Here is an 18,104-nt window from a genome sequence, read left to right as displayed (position 1 = left end):
TGCAGTGCATTTAGGAGGAACCTTTTGCAAGTTCCAAGTTCTACGTGAGTTTGACTTAACCGAACATGTTTTTCCATCGCCCGAAAAGCCGCTTATGCATGTGCACATGTATGATCCTTTAGTATTGGTAAAAACAACTTTGACACCACAGCTGTGAGAATTCATAGGACACTCGTCGATATCTACCGAAAAAGGTAGAGGGAAATAACGTGTTAGCGAAATAAACCAACATCTAAGATGGCATATCTCACCTAAGATGATTAAGGTGGGGAAGGAAAAAACAGTAGCCTTACCGTTGTCTTACATATTTTCAGTGCCCTGATGGCAAACTACTGAGGACACTGGTTATTTTTTACACACCTAAACCATACTACAGCACACATCAAAACTCCAGGAACTCGTTTTTTGGTGGACGTACCTAGGTCCCGTTGAGTGCAGCGCTCTCTTGCGAACGCAGAGTTAGACGATATGAGTTCGCACGGAAACGAAACGCCACGGAAGCGTTTGGTTAGTTCTTTGAATGTTAAGCTTTCCTGAGTCTTAACTATTTTAAAAGTATTTCACGTCAGCCCCACCCTTGCCATGTGAAACTTACCAGTCTCACAAAGATCCCCAGTGTATCCCACTGGACAAATACATGAGTAATTGTTGACACCATCTACGCATGATCCACCATTAGCACATGGGTTTGGAACACATTCGTTTATATCTAAAACAACAGGTGAGAATTCTCAGTTAATCTAATAAACCAATTCTTCGATCACAGATCACATCAAGTGCTACCGGTATCACCAAAAAGTAATCTTCGCCAGTCTGAAATTTTTTCGCGTGTACCCTTCTATGCAGATACATGATTAATCGTTAATGACATCTGCGCATAATCAACCATTAGCACGCTCGTGGTTAAGACAATCGTCGATTTCTACTATAAAAAAGTGTCAAAGTCGATTTATTTCGTTTCTCCAACGTTGAGATGAAAACAATTACAGAGCTTTTGCAATAGACGTTTCTTAAACGGCAATCAGAAGTGAACGCTTGACTTCGTATGCCAGGATAATAGTTTCTCCCAGATTTTAAACTAATCGTCTCTAATGAGGAAAAGACACTTAGTAATATAATATAATGTGGTTTCGTGAAGACAAATTAAAGGGGACAAAGCTCAAATCCGGTTGCGGTCAGTGCAGTCTCACAATGATTTCCAGTAAGTCCGTCTGATTTCTTCGCCAAGCTAGATAACGCACGGCATAAGTGATTTACTTTCATGACACCTCCATATTTCTCGCCGTTGTGTTTCCCTTTTATGTGTGAACATTGTCTCATGCCTCTTAGCTTCAGTGCTTCTAGGGAGAAACTTTTGCAAGTTCCAAGTTCTACGTAAGTTTGACTTACCCGAACATGTGTTTCCATCGCCCAAAAATCCACTTATGCATGTGCACTTGTATGATCCTTTAGTATTAGTACAAACAGCATTGACATCACAGCTGTGAGAGTTGGTAGAACACTCGTCGATGTCTGCCGAGAAAGGCAGAGGGAATGAACGTGTTAGCATCTAAGATGAAATACCTTACCTAATATGGTTAACGTTAGGAAGGAAAAGACAGTAGTCTAATCAATGTCTTCCATATTTCCAGTCTTTTGATGGAAAACTGCTGAGGACATTAGCTTTTTTTAGACACTTAACCTATGTTACAGCATGCATTAAAATTCGTCTTCTGGTGGACGTACCTGGTCCCGTTGAGTGCAGCGTTCTCTTTCGAACGAGATAAAAACGCTTGAAAACGAAACTCTTGTTTAGTTATATATGGAAAGAACTCAAGTGAGGTCATCGCTACTGTGTGCATGTGATGGACGAATAACCTCCAGTCTGGCCTTGTAGCTCAGTCGGTAGAGCAACATGGATCTAATCCGGAGGTCGTGGGTTCGATTCCCATCCGGGTCAGAGATTTTTCTCTGTCCTTGCGTGTTGCATAAGACGTTCCTGATGCTGTGGATCAGCGAAGGTTCTTCATCCATCACCATGCACACAGTAGCGATGACCTCACTTGAGTTCTTTCCATATATACATATATTCTTGGGTTTTACTCACGTGATCAACAGCCATGTTTTTCGACAAACACAAAAGAAGACCTTAGCATAATAATAGCTTTCAATTCCCGGAGGATTGGATCGGGACACCAACATGGCCCCCATTTCATTGTTTGGGGACACCAACATGGCGGCCGTGACGTCATGTGAAATCCAAGAATACACTACTTAGGACAACACGCACTTGCACTTGTTTAGTTCTTTCAACCTTAAGCTTTTCTAATAATAATAATAATAGTTATAATAATATTTTTATTATTTCTATAGCGCAAAATTCATTAATATATGATCTAACGCGCTTTACAAATTGGTAAAGCTGAAGGCTAACTAATGATACTGTTATTTACAATTGATATAAAACTTGTATAAGTGATAAAAAATTAAAAAAAAAACTGATAGTGTTGCTAACTAAGAATAGAAAGTGAACAAAAATTGATTATATATAGTATGTAGTAATAATAGCCGAACAAATAAGGAAATAGGTCTGATTCCTAACTATTTTACTTCCTAACTATTTTATTTCCCGTCAGCCCCGCCCCTTGCCACGTGAAGCTTACCAGTTTCACAATTATCCCCTTTGTATCCCACTGGACAAATGCATGAGTAATTGTTGATACCATCTACGCATGATCCGCCATTAGTACACGGGTTTGGAAGACATTCGTCTATATCTAAAATAATAGGAGAGAAGTGTGAGTTCATCTTATAAACCAATTATTCAATCACAGATCACATCAAGTTCTACGGGAATCCCCAAAAAGCAAGCTTTACCAGTCTGACATTTTTCTATTGTATCCTTCTCTACACATACATGACAAATCGTTGATGCCATCTGCACATAATCCACCAGTAGCAGATTCGTGGATAAGACAATCGTCGATTTGCACAATAAAAAGTGTCAAATTGCCACTATAAGAGAACTTATGCACAAACTGTCACCATTAGAGAACTTATGCAATAGACGTTTTTGAGACGCTGAGGGCAATCATAAGTGAACACTTGACTTCACATGCCAGGACCATAGTGTCTCTCAGATTTTTAAACAAATCGTCTCTAATGAAGAAAACATACTTAGTGATGTAAATGTGGTTGTGCGAAGACAAATTGAAAGGAAAAAAAGTGCACTTCCGGTTGCGGTCCGCTTCTAAGAAGGTCGTGCGGGAAAGCTTCTAAAAAGGGAGCTTAAGCAATGACGAAAAACGATACAAAACAATAGGTTAAATTAGAAAAAAACAATAGTTCTGCACGCTGTGCACGTGCTTTTACATTTTGATACATTTCTTTGCCGTTCCGTATTGACAACGATATGAAGTGATCAATTTTGAGTGCGTGTGAAGGACGAGAGCAACTGACGAGGAATTTTCAATTTTCTCCCCAAATATCCACACCGTTCTCCCCGAGTTTATTCTTGGAATGTGGTCTCCAACTTTCCAAGCCGAGCGACTTAGAATAATCGCAAAATTATACTTTAAGAACGTTCTCGTAACCGTCGTTGTCGTCGTCCTTGCTTAATGTCCCTAATAGCGGAGCACAGGCGCGCCAGCGGAGCACCATGGGTAAGATTTTTTGGGAAATCTATCCATGCAAGAAATTTTGGTCATGAAGTCAGCGTACGCCAGTCCGTCCGCCCGTACAGACTGTCGGGGTGGAGGGGAACGAGATTGTTCGGGCAATTTTCCTTGACGGGAAATCGCATGACAGCGTTGCATTTGGAAACCCTCTTTTTTTCTGGCGGGAAATCATAATAGTAAAGAGCAACGGGTTAAAGAGCACGAAAGAGCACGAGAGAAGAGGCAACGATATTTGAGGAATTTAAGCAAAGAAAACCTCGCGAGAAGGCGAGGAAGGAGAACAGGAGAAAATTTCTATGAAGAACACCGTAAAGCTGAGAGAAATAGAGCGAGAGACAAAACACTAATTTACGGTTGGCTTTAAGGTAAATGTTTTATTTTTTGATGCATGCCTCGCTGCTTCACACGCTAAAAAAACGAATAGAAGAAGGCCTGAAACGTTTGCAATTCCGAGTTGCTTGTGTTAGCTTGACTTTTTAATACGTAAAATTTTTGCTGTTGTTCAAACCTGAAGAGAGAGAAGGTAAAGATTATCAGTCAAACATAAAATGTTGTGAAAGAGATTAGATCATATCCACATGTATTTTGCGCTATATAAGTAATAAATTATTAAATCATTATTACTGTACATGTAATTTCATTTTTAGCTATTGATTCCAAGGCTTGTTTGTTCATTGCTACCAGCTCAGAGGTGTTTTATCACTGTAAACTGTATACAAAAAATGACGATTAATTTTGTACTTTATGCAAAAGCATAAATATTTCCATATACCCTATATTGCTTTCAGGCGTTAGAAACGGGAGCTCCGCTTTTAGGCTTGGCTAAAAGTCTATATTAGCTCAAAGTGGACGAGGACGAAAAATCAGATCCATTATTAATCTCACAGTGATCGCCAGCAGGAACCCATGGGTTCCTGTCTCCAGTAAATCCGTCTGTTTTCTTCGCCAAGCTAGATCATGCACGCAAAAATGATTTACCGTATCACACCTTCACTTTTCCCTTCGTTTTATTTCCCTTTTGAGTGTGAACATTGTCTCAGGTCCCTTCGGTGCTTCGGGGGAGAAAATTTCGCAAGTTACAAGTTTATGTGAGTTTGACCTACCCAAACATGTTTTTCCATCGCCCGAAAAGCCGCGTATGCATGTGCACATGAATGATCCTTTAGTATTAGTACAAACAGCATTGACATCACAGCTGTGAGAGATGGTAGAACACTCGTCGATATCTACCGAAAAAGGAAGAGGGAATGATCATATTTGCCAAACAAACTAGCTTCTAAGATGGCATGTGAACCTTACCAGTCTCACAAAGATCGCCTGTGTATCCTACTGTACAAATACATGAGTAATTGTTGACATAATCTACGCAGGATCCACCATTAGCACACGTGTTTAGAAGACAGTCGTCTACATCTAAAAAAATTGAGAGAATTCTAAGTTCATCGGACGACATCCTGAAGTGAACACTTCGCATGGCAGGAGAATAGTAATTAGCTTGATCCTTAGTTGGGTTTCAAGCGGAGTTATAGGCTCCCCTATCTCGTCACCCCTGAAGGAAAATTCCCGAGAGGCCCACGCCCTAATCACGTAAAATCACCTCTTCGATTGCTATGTTGCCAGTTTTCAGTTGCAGGTGCGCAAGTGCACCTCATGCCTGTCATTGTTTAACTTTACAGCAAAATTAGCTATGTGAGCAATTCGAGGCGACCTGTTTGCATTAATTTTCCTTAGGTCACGCAAAATGCTCAGTGGCCGAGCGCCTAGCCGGCAGCACAGATCCTTCGGTCCGACCTCGTTGAGCTGCGCCTTTAGTAATTCAGTCTCCAACTTCGAGAAAGGGCGATTAGCAGGTCAGATAAAGATTTAGATATACTACTAACTGATCCTTTTGAATGAAAAACATATATATACCGTAAGTGGGAATCGAACCCGCGTCTCCCTTGTTGCTAGTCGGGTGTGCTAACCACTGCACCATCACGACAACCGTGCTGGCAACAGAGCAATAGGTGAGGTTACCAGTTAGCCACGGGATTCCCCTGCGCTTTAACATTCAGGAACAGGATATACATCGAGGTCATACATTGGTCTTGTTCAGGGGCAGAGCGCCTAGCCGGCAGCACAGCTCCTTCGGTCCGACCTCGTTAGGCTGCGCCCTTAGTGAGTCAGGCTCCCACTGCGAGAAAGGGTGATTAGTAGGTCAGATATACAAATGGCAAAATGTACAGCGAACTACTAACTGATCCTTTTGAATGAAAAACATATAAATGCCTTGAATGGGAATTGAACCCGCATCCTCCTGGTTGCTAGTCTGGTGTGCTAATCACTGCACCATCACGACAACCCTGCAGGCAACAGAGCAATCAGTGAAGTTGCTAGTTAGCCACGGGGTTCCCCGGCGCTTTAATATTCAGGAACAGCATATATCGGATCATCCGAGGATGATTCACAGGCTACCAGCTAATAACAAATTATATTTTTGAATCAAAGAGACTGGAAATCCAACGATGAAGTCACTAGCTAGTAGGATCCGAAGAATACACAACGCTTTGCTATGCAAATGTTAAGTAGTAAGTATACAAACAGCAACCAGGGAGACGCAGGTTCGATTCCCACTCACCGCATATAAATGTTTTTCATTCAAAGAGGATCAGTTAGTAGTTCGGTGTCGCTATTTGTATACTCACTACTACGTGTTGGCTCGCGAGATCTACTTAACTGACACTTTACATTAATTACCCTTGTCCGCCTGTGAATCGCATGTTGATCGAGCGTTATCACATAGACAAACTGGCCCTTTAGGGAGTCCCACGTAAATGCCACACACTAAGTGATCAATCAGCCATGTTGTCAGCATGGATTCCTGATAGTGTAGTGGTCATCACACTCGAATAGTGATATGTTTTTCATTCAAAAAGGATCAGTTAGTGGTAGTTCACTGCAACTGGCTAGTGACTACATCGTTGTATTTCCGGCCTTCTTCATACACACAAAAGTTTAATTAATTAGCTGGTAGCCTGTGAATCACCTTCGGGTGATCCGATGTAGTCTTTTTCCTGAATGTTAAACATTGCCGGGGAACCCCGTGGCTAACCAGTATCTTCACTGATAGTTCTGTTGCCAGCAGGGTTGTCGTGATGGTGCAGTGGTTAGCACACCCGACTAGTAACCAGAGGAACGCGGGTTCCATTCCCACTCACGGCATAATATGTTTTTCATTCAAAATCGATCAGTTAGTAGTTCGCTTTCGCTATTTGTACACTCACCACTATACATACATATCTATAAATGAGATGGTATTATTTTAACTTCAGAATAACTTCATATGAGCCGTTCAAATTTATCATGAATGATCCTTTAGTATTGGTACAAACAGCATTGACATCAAAGCTGTGAGAGTTGGTAGAACACTCATCTATATCTACCAAAAAAGGCAGAGGGCATTCAACGTGTTACCCAAAGAAACCAACATTGAAGAAGGCAGACTTCACCTAATGTGGTTATGTATTAGATATTTGCAGTCCCCTGATGGCAAACTGCTGAGGACACTTGCTTGTTTCTTTACACTTAACCTATGTTACAGCACACATGAAAACTCATCTTTTGGTGGACGTACCTGGTCCCGTTGAGTATAATGTTCTCTTTCGAACGCAGCGTGAGACGAGATGAAAAATCTTGGAAACGCAACGCTACGGAAACGCTTGTTTAGTTCGTTCAAGCTCAAGTTTTCCTTAACTATTTTATTTCACGTCAGCCCCACCCCTTGCCATGTGAACCGTACCAGTCTCACAAAGATCCCCTGTGTATCCCACTGGACAAGTACATGAGTAATTGTTGACGCCATCTACGCATGATCCGCCATTAGCACACAGGTTTGGAAGACAGTCGTCTATATCTAAAATAATAGGAGAGAATTCTGAAATTATATCATTTCAAGTGACATAGCCCCTTTAATGAAGAAACGAGTGAGGTTCAGTCAAGAACGTGTTTTGTTATCTTTCAACTGAATTTAACTACCAAAGCATAAACAGGTAAAAGACCTCAAAACGGGACACGAGGTTACAAGATAATTCAACGTTTGAACGTGTGAGCCAAAGGACCATTGCTGGCATGACGTCTGGGTGACCCCTCGAATGGTCTACATCACCCCTCTCCCCTCTACTCTAAAAAAAAAAAATACTGGAACGCTACAGTTCAATAACACCCAACTCAGTGCCTTCTGTTTTTGTGTAACACGTACCACCGGCAAACCAGTTTACGCTTATGCAACGTCTAGTTTTAAATTATTTCACGTCAGCCCCACCCCTTGCCATGTATACCTTACCAGTCTCACAAAGATCCCCTGTGTATCCTACTCGACAAATACATGAGTAATTGTTGACACCATCTACGCATGATCCACCATTAGCACACGGGTTTGGAACACATTCGTCTATATCTAAAACAACAGGACAGAATTCTCAGTTGATGTTATAAACCAATTATTCGATCACAGATAACAGCAAGTTCTACCGGAATCACCAAAACGTAAGCTTTACCAGTCTGACATTTTTTCCCAGTGTAGCGTTCTCTGCAGATACATGATTAATCGTTAATAACATCTGCACATAATCCACCATTAGCACGCTGGTGGTTTAGACAATCGTCGATGTGTACATTAAAAAAGTGTCAAAGCCAATTAATTTCGCTTCTCCAACGTCGAGACGAAAACAGTTAAAGAGCTTTTGCAATAAACGTTTGAAACGGCAAGCAGAAGTGAACACTTGACTACGTATGCCAGGATAATAGTTTCTCCCATATTTTTAAACTAATCGTATCTAATGAGGAAAAGATACTTAGTAATCTAAATGTGGTTTTGTGAAGACAAAATAAAAAGGAAAAAGCTCGCTTCCGGTTGCGGTCCTCGGCTACAAAAGGTCAAGTGCCCAAGCTCCCTTACAGGACAAAAAGTAGACGAGGACAAAAAGTGTGTCAAAGCTCGATTACCAATCTCACAATGATTTCCAGTAAATCCATCTGATTTCTTCGTCAAGCTTGATAATGCACGGCATAAGTGATTTAAATGACACCTCCATATTTCCTGTCGTTGTATTTCCCTTTTGAGTGTGAGCATTGTCGCATGCCTCTTCAGTGCTTCTAGGGAGAAACGTTTGCAGGTTCCAAATTCTCCGTAAGTTGACTTACCTGAACATGTGTTTCCATCGCCCGAAAAGCCGCTTATGCATGTGCACTTGTATGATCCTTTAGTATTAGTACAAACAGCATTGACATCACAGCTGTGAGAGTTAATAGAACACTCGTCGATATCTACCGAGAAAGGCAGAGGGAATGAACGTGTTAGCATCTAAGATGGCATACCTTACCTAATATGGTTGTGGTGGGGAAAGAAAAGACAGTAGTCTTACCCATGTCTTCCATATTGCCAGTCCCCTGATGGCACACTGCTGAGCCGGGACATCGGCTTTTTTTACACACGTAACCCCTTGATACAGCACACATTAAAGCTCGTCTTTTGGTGGACGTACTTGGTCCCGTTGAGTGCAGCGTTCTCTCTTGAACGAGATGAAAACGCCGGGAAACGAAACGCTACGGAAACGCTTGTTTAGTTCGTTCAACCTCAAGTTTTTCTTAACTATTTTATTTCTCGTCAGCCCCACCCCTTGCCATGTGAACCTTACCTGTCTCACAAAGATACCCTGTGTATCCTACTCGACAAATACATGAGTAATTGTTGACACCATCTACGCATGATCCGCCATTACTACACGGGTTCGGAAGACATTCGTCTATATCTAAAACAATAGGAGGGAAGTCTGAGTTCATGTTATAAACCAATTCTTCGATCACAGATCACATCAAGTTATACGGGAATCACCAAAATGCAAGCTCTACCAGTCTGACATTTTCCCATTGTATCCTTCTCTACACATACAGGACAAATCGTTAATGCCATCTGCACATTATCCACCATTAGCAGATTCGTGGTGAAGACAATGGTCGATGTGTACAATGAAAAGGGTCAAAGCCAATTCACTTCATGTTTCCAACGTCGAGACTAAAACAATTAGAGAGCTTATGCAATAGACGTTTTTGAGACGGGGACGGCAATCATAAGTGAAAGCTTGACTTCACATTCCAGGACCATAGTGTCTCCCAGATTTTTAAACTAATCTTCTCTAATGAAGAAAACATATTTAGTAATATAAGATTAAGAGGGAAAAAAGAAGACTTCCGGTTGCGGTCCGCGTCTAAAAAAAGGTCGCGGGCCCAAGCTTCCTAAGAGGAACTTAAGCAATGACGACGACGGCTATAAGAACGGTACAAAACAATAGGTTTATTTAGCAAAATCGATAGTTCAGCACGCCCTGCACGTGCATTTTACATTTTGATACACTTCTTTGCAGTTCTGGTCTTGACAATGATATGAAAATGATCATTTTGAGGTCATGTGGGGGACGAAAGCAAATGACGAAGAATTTTCAATTTTCTCTCTAAATATCCACACCGTTCTCCTCAATTTTATTCTTGAAATGTGTTCTCGCACTTTCCAAGCCGAGCGACTCGGAAAAATTGCAAAGTTATTACAGTAACGGGAAATAATACTTTTAGCAACGTTCTCGTAACCGTTGTCGTCGTCGTCGTGCTTGCTTAAAGTCCCCAATAGCGGAGCACAGGCGCGCAAAGCGCGCCAGCGGAGCACCATGGGTAAGATTTTTTGGGAAATCTATCCATGCAAGAAATTTTGGTTATGACGTCAGCGTACCCCCGTCCGTTCGACTGTCAGGGTGGAGGGGGACGGGAGTGTTCGGGCAATTTTCCTTGGCGGAAAATCGCATGGCAGAGTTGCATTTGGCAACCTGCGTGTTTCTGGCGGGAAATCATATTAGTAAAGAGCAACGGGATATAAAAGAGCAGGAAAGAGCACGAGAGAAGAGGCAACAAAATTTGAGTAATTTAAGCGAAGAAAACCTCGAGAGAAGCCGAGGAAGGAGAAGAAGAAAAAAAATCAATCAAGAACACCGTAAAGCTAAGAGAAATATATAGCGCGAGAGACAAAACATTAATTTACAACTGTTAGCTTTCCGGTAAATGTTTTCTTTTTTGATGCATGCCTCGCGCGCCTCACATATTTTGTAAAACTCGATAAAAAAAGGGAAGAAGGCCTGAAACGTTTGCAATACCGTGTTGACAGATTCTGGCATCTTTCAAGAATCACATTTATAGGCTTTTTGTGTGAAATGGATGTCCAGTCGTGAGCTACTTTGTTTATCTATGTAATTGCTGTCGAGTAAGCGAATTTACTACTCATAGCTTGACTTTTTAATTAGCAAGATTTGTGCTGTTGTTCTAAACTGAAGAGAGTGGGTGTAAAGATTATCAGTCAAACGGAAAATGTTGTGAAAGAGATTATTGTAGATGTAATTAAAGTTTTAGCAGTTTTAGTTATTGATTGCAAGGCTTGTTTGTTTAGTGCTATCAGCTCAGAGATGTTTGATCACTGTAAACTGTATACAACAATGACGATTAATTTTGTACAGAAGCATAAATATTTCCATACACCCTATATTTCTTTCTGGGGTTAGAAACGGGAGCTCCGCTTCTAGGCTTGGCTAAATCTACATATTAGTTCAAGGTGGATGACGAGAAAAAACCTTTTTCAGATCGATTATTAATCTCACAATGATCTCCAGCTTGAACCCATGAGTGCCTGTCTCCAGTAAATCCGTCTGTTTTCTTCGCCAAGCTAGATCATGCGCGCAAAAATGATTTACCGTATGCCACCTTCACTTTTCCCGCTGTTGCATTTCCCTTTTGAGTGTGATTGTCTCATGCCCCTTCAGTGCTTCTGGGGAGAAAATTTCGCAAGTTCCAAGTTTATGTGAGTTTGACCTACCCAAACATGTTTTTCCGTCGCCCGAAAACCCGCTTATGCATGTGCAAATGTATGATCCTTTAGTATCAGTACAAACAGCATTGACATCACAGCTGTGAGAGTTGGTAGAACACTCGTCGATATCTACCGAAAAAGGCAGAGGGAAATGAACATATTAGCCAAACAAACCAACATCTAAGATGGCATGTGAACCTTACCAGTCTCACAAAAATCCCCTGAGTATCCTACTGGACAAAAACATGAGTAATCGTTGACACCATCTACGCACGATCCGCCATTAGAACACGCGTTTAGAAGACAGTCGTCTATATCTAAAAAAAATTGAGAGATATCTGAGTTTATCTTACCAAACAGTTATTCGACCACAGATCCAATTCTGCCAGCATAATTAAAAGTCGATGTTTCTGAGAGACGGACGACAACCCGACAACCAGAAGTGAACTCTTTGTATGTCAGGACAATAGTGTCTCCCAGATGTCTCTAATGAAGAAAAGATAAGCAATAAAAATGTGGTTGTGTGAAGACAAGTTTAAAGGAAAAACAGCTCACTTCCGGTTATGGTCCGCCTCTCAAAAACGTCGCGTGCTCAAGCTCCCGTATACTTTAAACTGGACGATGAGAAAAAAAATGTGTTCCAGGCCGATTACCAAGCTCACAGCGATCTCCAGTGAATCCGTCTTTGCAATTACACGTGTAACTGTTCACGCCATCCACACAAGACCCACCATTAACACAAGCGTCAATCACGCAGTCGATGATGTCTAAGATAACAAATGAACTTATTAATACATGTGAATCCGAAGAAACATTACAATGCATTACATACTTAATTGACCGTTTGAATTTCCATAGGGGCTTTTCAGGACTAATGAAACATAACGAAACGACGGAACAGAACAACATCAACTGTAAAGAATCCCGACTGGCCAGAAGCAAACTAGTTGGCTATTTACAAGTGCAGCAGGAAGGTTGAACCAGGGACTACCAGAATCAAATTCAACGTATGGTCGTATGTTCAAATCTCGCGCAGGGCGAAATTTCTTTTAAAACTATACTCAGTTAAAAATATGATTATTTGGGGTGTACATGGTCAGGGTTTCTCCCATGTATTTTTTGTTCACAAACAAAATAAGCCTGTACCCTTGTGGATCCTTCCTTGTCATCCGCTAAGTTGACTAGGGTCGTGTATCATTCACTTGATCCTTAGTTGGGTTTCAAGTGGAGTTACAGGCTTCCCTACCTTCCCAGGAGGTCCACGCTCTAATCACGTAAACCACCTCTTCGACTGCTGTGTTTCCAGTATGGTTACCCTGATGGTTTAGTGGTTATCAAACCCTACTAGTAACGGGAGCGATGTGTGTTCAAATCCCGCTCAGGGATTTAACTTCAAAATCACTTCATATGAGCAGTTGAAATTTTAATCACGGTCATTCATTTAAGTTTTTGTTGTTGTTACTTTAAGTTTTTGACATTGTAGATGGCAGCTTTATAATCTTATCAGATGTTAAGTAAACATAACGTTTTTCCTAAGGTTATTTTTATTTTATTTTATGTGAACATTTTCTCATGACCTACGAGCTTTGGTGCAAGTTTCAAGTTGTAAGTGAATTTAACTTACCCGAACATGTTTTACCGTCTCCTGAATAGCCGCTTTTGCAAGAGCACCTGTATGATCCTTTAGTATTAGTGCAAACAGCATTGACATCGCAGCTGTAAGGGTTGGTAGAACATTCGTCGATATCTATATAAAATGGCAGAAAGAATGCACCAAGGAAACCATGGTTGCTTAACGAAGATGGTATGCATGCAATGTTTAAAAGCAGTTTTACAGGGGTCATCCATATTTCTAATCCCTCGATTGCAAATGGACCTAAAAAAAGTGATGTTCACCTTCGTAGGTACTGTACTCAGAAAAAAAAGAGACCAACTATATTTTCTGTGCCAATTCAATCTAATATCATTTTTTTGTTGTAAGTGTTCGTAATTGTTTCAGTATCGACTTCGTTTCTCTTCGTCTTTATATTTTTATAAATTTCGTTTTTAGTATTAAAGCTTTTGTAATGACGTAATTAATTATCATCAAACAGACAATTTAAGCAGGGAGACAATTAACAGTCCATGAGTAACATTAACACTGGTAAACGAGCAATTGCTCTTCCAAAGAACTGTTACAAGTGGTTTCTATATTCCTCGATTTTTGGCTTCTAATTTCAAGCAAACACCGATTCCTTCACCAAACTTGATAACGCATGGCATACGTGACTTACTTTCATATGACACCTCCACTTTTCTCACCGTTGAGTTTCCCTTTTTAGTGTTCACATTGTCTCATGCCCGTTTCGTGCTTCTGGGAACAAAATTTTGCAGTTTCCACGTTTTATGCGAGTTTGACTCTGTTTGATTTACCTGAACATGTTTTTCCATCGCCCGAAAAGCCGCGTACGCATGTGCACATGAATGATCCTTTAGTATTAGTACAAACAGCATTGACATCACAGCTGGGGGATTTGGTAGAACACTCGTCGATATCTGCCAAAAAAGGCAGAGGGAATGAACATGGCATACCTTACCCAATGTGGTTAAGGTGGGGAAGGAAAAGACGGTAGTCTTATCCATGTCTTACATATTTCCAGTCCCCTGATTACAAACTGCTGAGGACACTGGCTTTTTTTCACACACTTAACCCATGTTACAGCACACAATAAAACTCGTCTTTTGGTGGACGTACCTCCTCCCGTTGAGTACAGCGCAGCGTTCTCTTTCGAACGCAGAGTTTGACAAGATGAAAACGCTTGGAAACGAAAGGCTACGGAAACGCTTTCTTAGTTTTTTCCGGCAACCTTAATTAAGCTTTTCTGAGTCTTAACTATTCTGTTCCACATCAGCCTCACCCCTTGCCATGTGAACCTTACCAGTCTCACAAAGATCCCCTGTGTATCCTACTGGACAAATACATGAGTAATTGTTGACACCATCTACGCATGATCCTCCATTTGCACACGCGTTTGAAAGGCAGTCGTCTATATCTAAAATAATAGGAAAGAATTCTGAGTTTCATCTTATTAACCAATTCTTCGATCAAAGATCACTTTCTGCCGGAATCAACAAAAAGCAAGCTTCACCAGTCTGACATTTTTTCCCAATGTAACGAGATACATGACTCACCGTTAATGCCATCTGCACATAATCCACCATTGGCTCATTCGTGGTTCAGACAATCGTCGATGTGTACAATGAAAAGTGTCAAAAGCCGATTCATTTGATTTTTACAACGTCGAGCAATGGACGTTTTTGAAAGGGGAACTTCAACCAAAAGTGAACACGACAATAGTGCCTCCTTGATTTTTTAAACTAATCGTCTCTAAGTAAGAAAAGATACTTTGTCATAAAAATGTGGTTGTGTGAAGACAAGTTAAAAGAGAAAACACTGAGCTGACTTCCGGTTGCAGCCCGCTTCTCAAAAACGTCGCGTGCTCAAGCTTCCTTATAGTTCAAAGTAGACGATAACAAAAAATATGTTCCAGTTCGATTACCAATCTCACAATGATCCCCTGTAAATCCTTCTTTGCAATTACACGTGTAACTGTTCACGCCATCCACACACGACCCACCATTAACACAAGTGTCAATCACGCAGTCGATGATGTCTAACATAGGATGATAAATAAACAGAAGTTAGTAATATATGTGGATCCGACGACATATTGCTCATATTATGTTAAGAAAGATCGCCACAAGAGGGCGATTTTATAGGCAAACTTGAAACACCTAAAAAATCAGTTCACGTTCACATCAATGGGATTGGAACCGATGACGTTTGAGATGCCACTGCAATTCTCCACCAGCTGAGCTACTGTAGCTGTAGGAAGCCACGTAGTTGACTTACTCGTAACTGAGTGGCTTCATGGGTTCAAATTCCGTAGACGCTACCTGAATTTTTCAAGTGTCTATAAGAGACAATTGCCTAAAATTTCCATTTCGTCCTTAACCTGCACTTCAAATTGCCGGCGAGGGCAGCCTTTTTCAATACCGAGGCCACAGTTTTTCGCTATGCGGACCGACCCTTAGCTGGTAAATAACTTATTTATTTTTTCCTCTCTCTCTTCCTCTCTGAAGTCATTTTGTGTTGTCTGGAACCGCGTTTCATAGCAAATGCAGTAAGCGACTTAGAAACTGACGTTTCAAAGAGAAATATTTTTATTTGAATTATATTTCCACGCCTCTTGACTACTAAAAATCTGTTTTGAAACACTTATTTCTGTATGTAAACGGATTCGGTGTCAAAAAATGGAAATTTAAGGTCATTACACATGCTCACGCAACCAGGGCTAGGATACTGCCCGGATTGCATTGGAGGGCAGGATAGAAAAATTCCTCCCGCTCCCAGAGCCAATCAGATTGCAGGATTCGCAGAATTCAGCCTGCAGTGAGAAAAAAAATCAATTAATTAATTCTAAGATCCCCACAGCTATCAACAATAATCGCTTAACTAAGATTCAAAGGCACTTCATGCACACACGATAACCAGGTCCGCTGTTCAACAGTCCATGAACAACGTCATACAAGGTAAAACCCAGATTAAAAGTAAGTAAAAAAGTCAAATCCACCTTCACAATTTTTGCCATCGCCAGTAAAACCAGATGGGCAAGGTCCACACGATATGGTGTTCCCAGTCTCGGTACAGGTTACACCGGAGAAACAGGAGTCAATCTCACATTTCTGGACGGTGATCTCGCAATTATTTCCTTTAAAGCCCATTTCACAAACACATCTGTAACCATTAAATTGATCGATACAACTTCCTGTAAGAGAGAGGTTTGGTATGATTACAGTTCATCCATAGTACTTTGACAGACTTAACTATTAGAGGGTAATGTGAAGTGCTAGTTTTTTTACCCATATGAACCATGTAAGCGTTAGCCCTACTAATGGAAATGGGCCTACACAAGGACAGAGAAAAACTCTGACCAGGGTGGGAATTAAACTCGGAAAAATAGCGCATCTGTAAGCATTAAACTGATCGATACAACTTCCTGTAAGAGAGCGGTTTGGTATGTTTACAGTTCATGCATAGTACTTTGACGGACTTAACTGTTACAGGGTAATGTGAAGTGCTAGTTTTCTACCCATATGAACCATGTGAGCGTTACCCTTACTAACGGAAAAGGGCCCAAACAAGGACAGAGAAAACTCTGACCAGGGTGGGAATTGAAGAAAACTAGCACTTCACATTACCGTCTAATAGTTAAGTCTGTTGAAATATAAGTGCTACACGGCCAACATTTGCAAAAACGTAACCCTTCCTTGTACATAGTACTTTGAGCTGCCTAGGTTGATTCCGTTTGGGGAATTGATCATCGAGTTTTGAAATTTCGACAAAAAATGAAACAGAAGAAAGCTTGAGTAACGGTAATTGTTGAGGGGGAAAAAATCCTCTGTACCTCACTTTGTGGAAATTTACAAAGCCATAGAGTCCGTGTCACCCAAATAGCCTCTGAGATAAGCGCAGAAGATTGAAAAACCAAATCACTCTCCCAAACAAAGATAATAAAATGACTCATTGAACAATACTAGCAGCATGTGACTGATCTCAAGTGAAATGTGGTCATTGTGAAGATTAGTCATTAAAATAATTTTCCTCAATTGTGATTGGTTAAAAAAAAACTCTTATTTTCCACTAATTCACTAGCCAAGTTGTTATCGGCCAGTTTGTTATAGGGCAGTTCAATAAGCCAAACACATTCAAAGTGATTGTGTGATGTCAAAGCGACATTAAACAATTTACGCCTCCTTTGTCAGTCTTTTAATGCAAATTTTGCCTTTCTTTCATAACTTGGCTCTTCTTCTTTTCTCGGAAATTGTAATTTTTATGATTAATTGGTAAGAGGATACTTCGTGTCGTTGGTTGGACTGGATCTAGCATGAAATGGAGGCTAATGTGGGCAAATTAATTTGCATTTGAAAAGATTTGCCCGCATTAACATCCATTTCATGCGAGATCCATTCCAGCCGTGAGAATTCGAAAATGCTCTTTTCGGTCTGTAATCATACTCGTGATAAAAAAATCGGACTCCCCCTGCGCGGTCGTCCGATTTTGATATCACTGATATGATTACAGACCGAATAGGACTCCACTCAGTCCCATTTTACCATTACTAATTATACCATGTTCACAAGGATAAGAAATATATTCGTCTATTTCAACATCGCATGCATCTCAGTCCAGAGTAACCAGCAAAACAATTGCAAGTGCATCCATAAACTTCGTCGACACAATCTCTTGCACATGAATTGTTCTCATGATTAGAGAACGAGTCACTGGCAATTTATGTTCGTAAAAGAATACAGATTGGCCCTCAAGGAATTTCAATGACATGCATAGGCAAGTTCCATGTTCACATTGAAAAAGATGAACCGAGATTGAAATTACTAGGTCCCGCTTTGTTATTCAACAGTAAAGTATGTTGAGTCAAACCTGTTTAGCATAGGGAAAAGGGCCAACAAAAGCCGGAAAGCATCAATTTTGAAAAACCACCCACAGCAAGATAGCCGAAACA

General features: G+C 40.7%; 1 protein-coding gene across 1 annotated transcript in view; it reads right to left on the bottom strand.

Annotated features, from left to right (window-relative positions):
- Positions 1 to 18,104, bottom strand: part of LOC138000488 (uncharacterized) — a 93,603-nt gene that overhangs the window by 7,165 nt on the left and 68,334 nt on the right. The window contains 17 exon segments of the mRNA XM_068846943.1: positions 596 to 709; positions 1,390 to 1,512; positions 2,643 to 2,756; positions 4,760 to 4,882; positions 4,956 to 5,069; positions 7,435 to 7,548; positions 7,978 to 8,091; positions 8,838 to 8,960; positions 9,332 to 9,445; positions 11,548 to 11,670; positions 11,745 to 11,858; positions 12,195 to 12,308; positions 13,166 to 13,288; positions 13,954 to 14,076; positions 14,460 to 14,573; positions 15,081 to 15,194; positions 16,155 to 16,349. Coding sequence (XP_068703044.1) covers positions 596 to 709; positions 1,390 to 1,512; positions 2,643 to 2,756; positions 4,760 to 4,882; positions 4,956 to 5,069; positions 7,435 to 7,548; positions 7,978 to 8,091; positions 8,838 to 8,960; positions 9,332 to 9,445; positions 11,548 to 11,670; positions 11,745 to 11,858; positions 12,195 to 12,308; positions 13,166 to 13,288; positions 13,954 to 14,076; positions 14,460 to 14,573; positions 15,081 to 15,194; positions 16,155 to 16,349 — 2,073 coding nt within the window.

This window comes from Montipora foliosa, chromosome 4 (assembly GCF_036669935.1).
Source record: "Montipora foliosa isolate CH-2021 chromosome 4, ASM3666993v2, whole genome shotgun sequence".
Taxonomy (NCBI): Eukaryota; Metazoa; Cnidaria; class Anthozoa; order Scleractinia; family Acroporidae; genus Montipora; species Montipora foliosa.
This window is presented reverse-complemented; position numbering and strand designations above follow the sequence as displayed.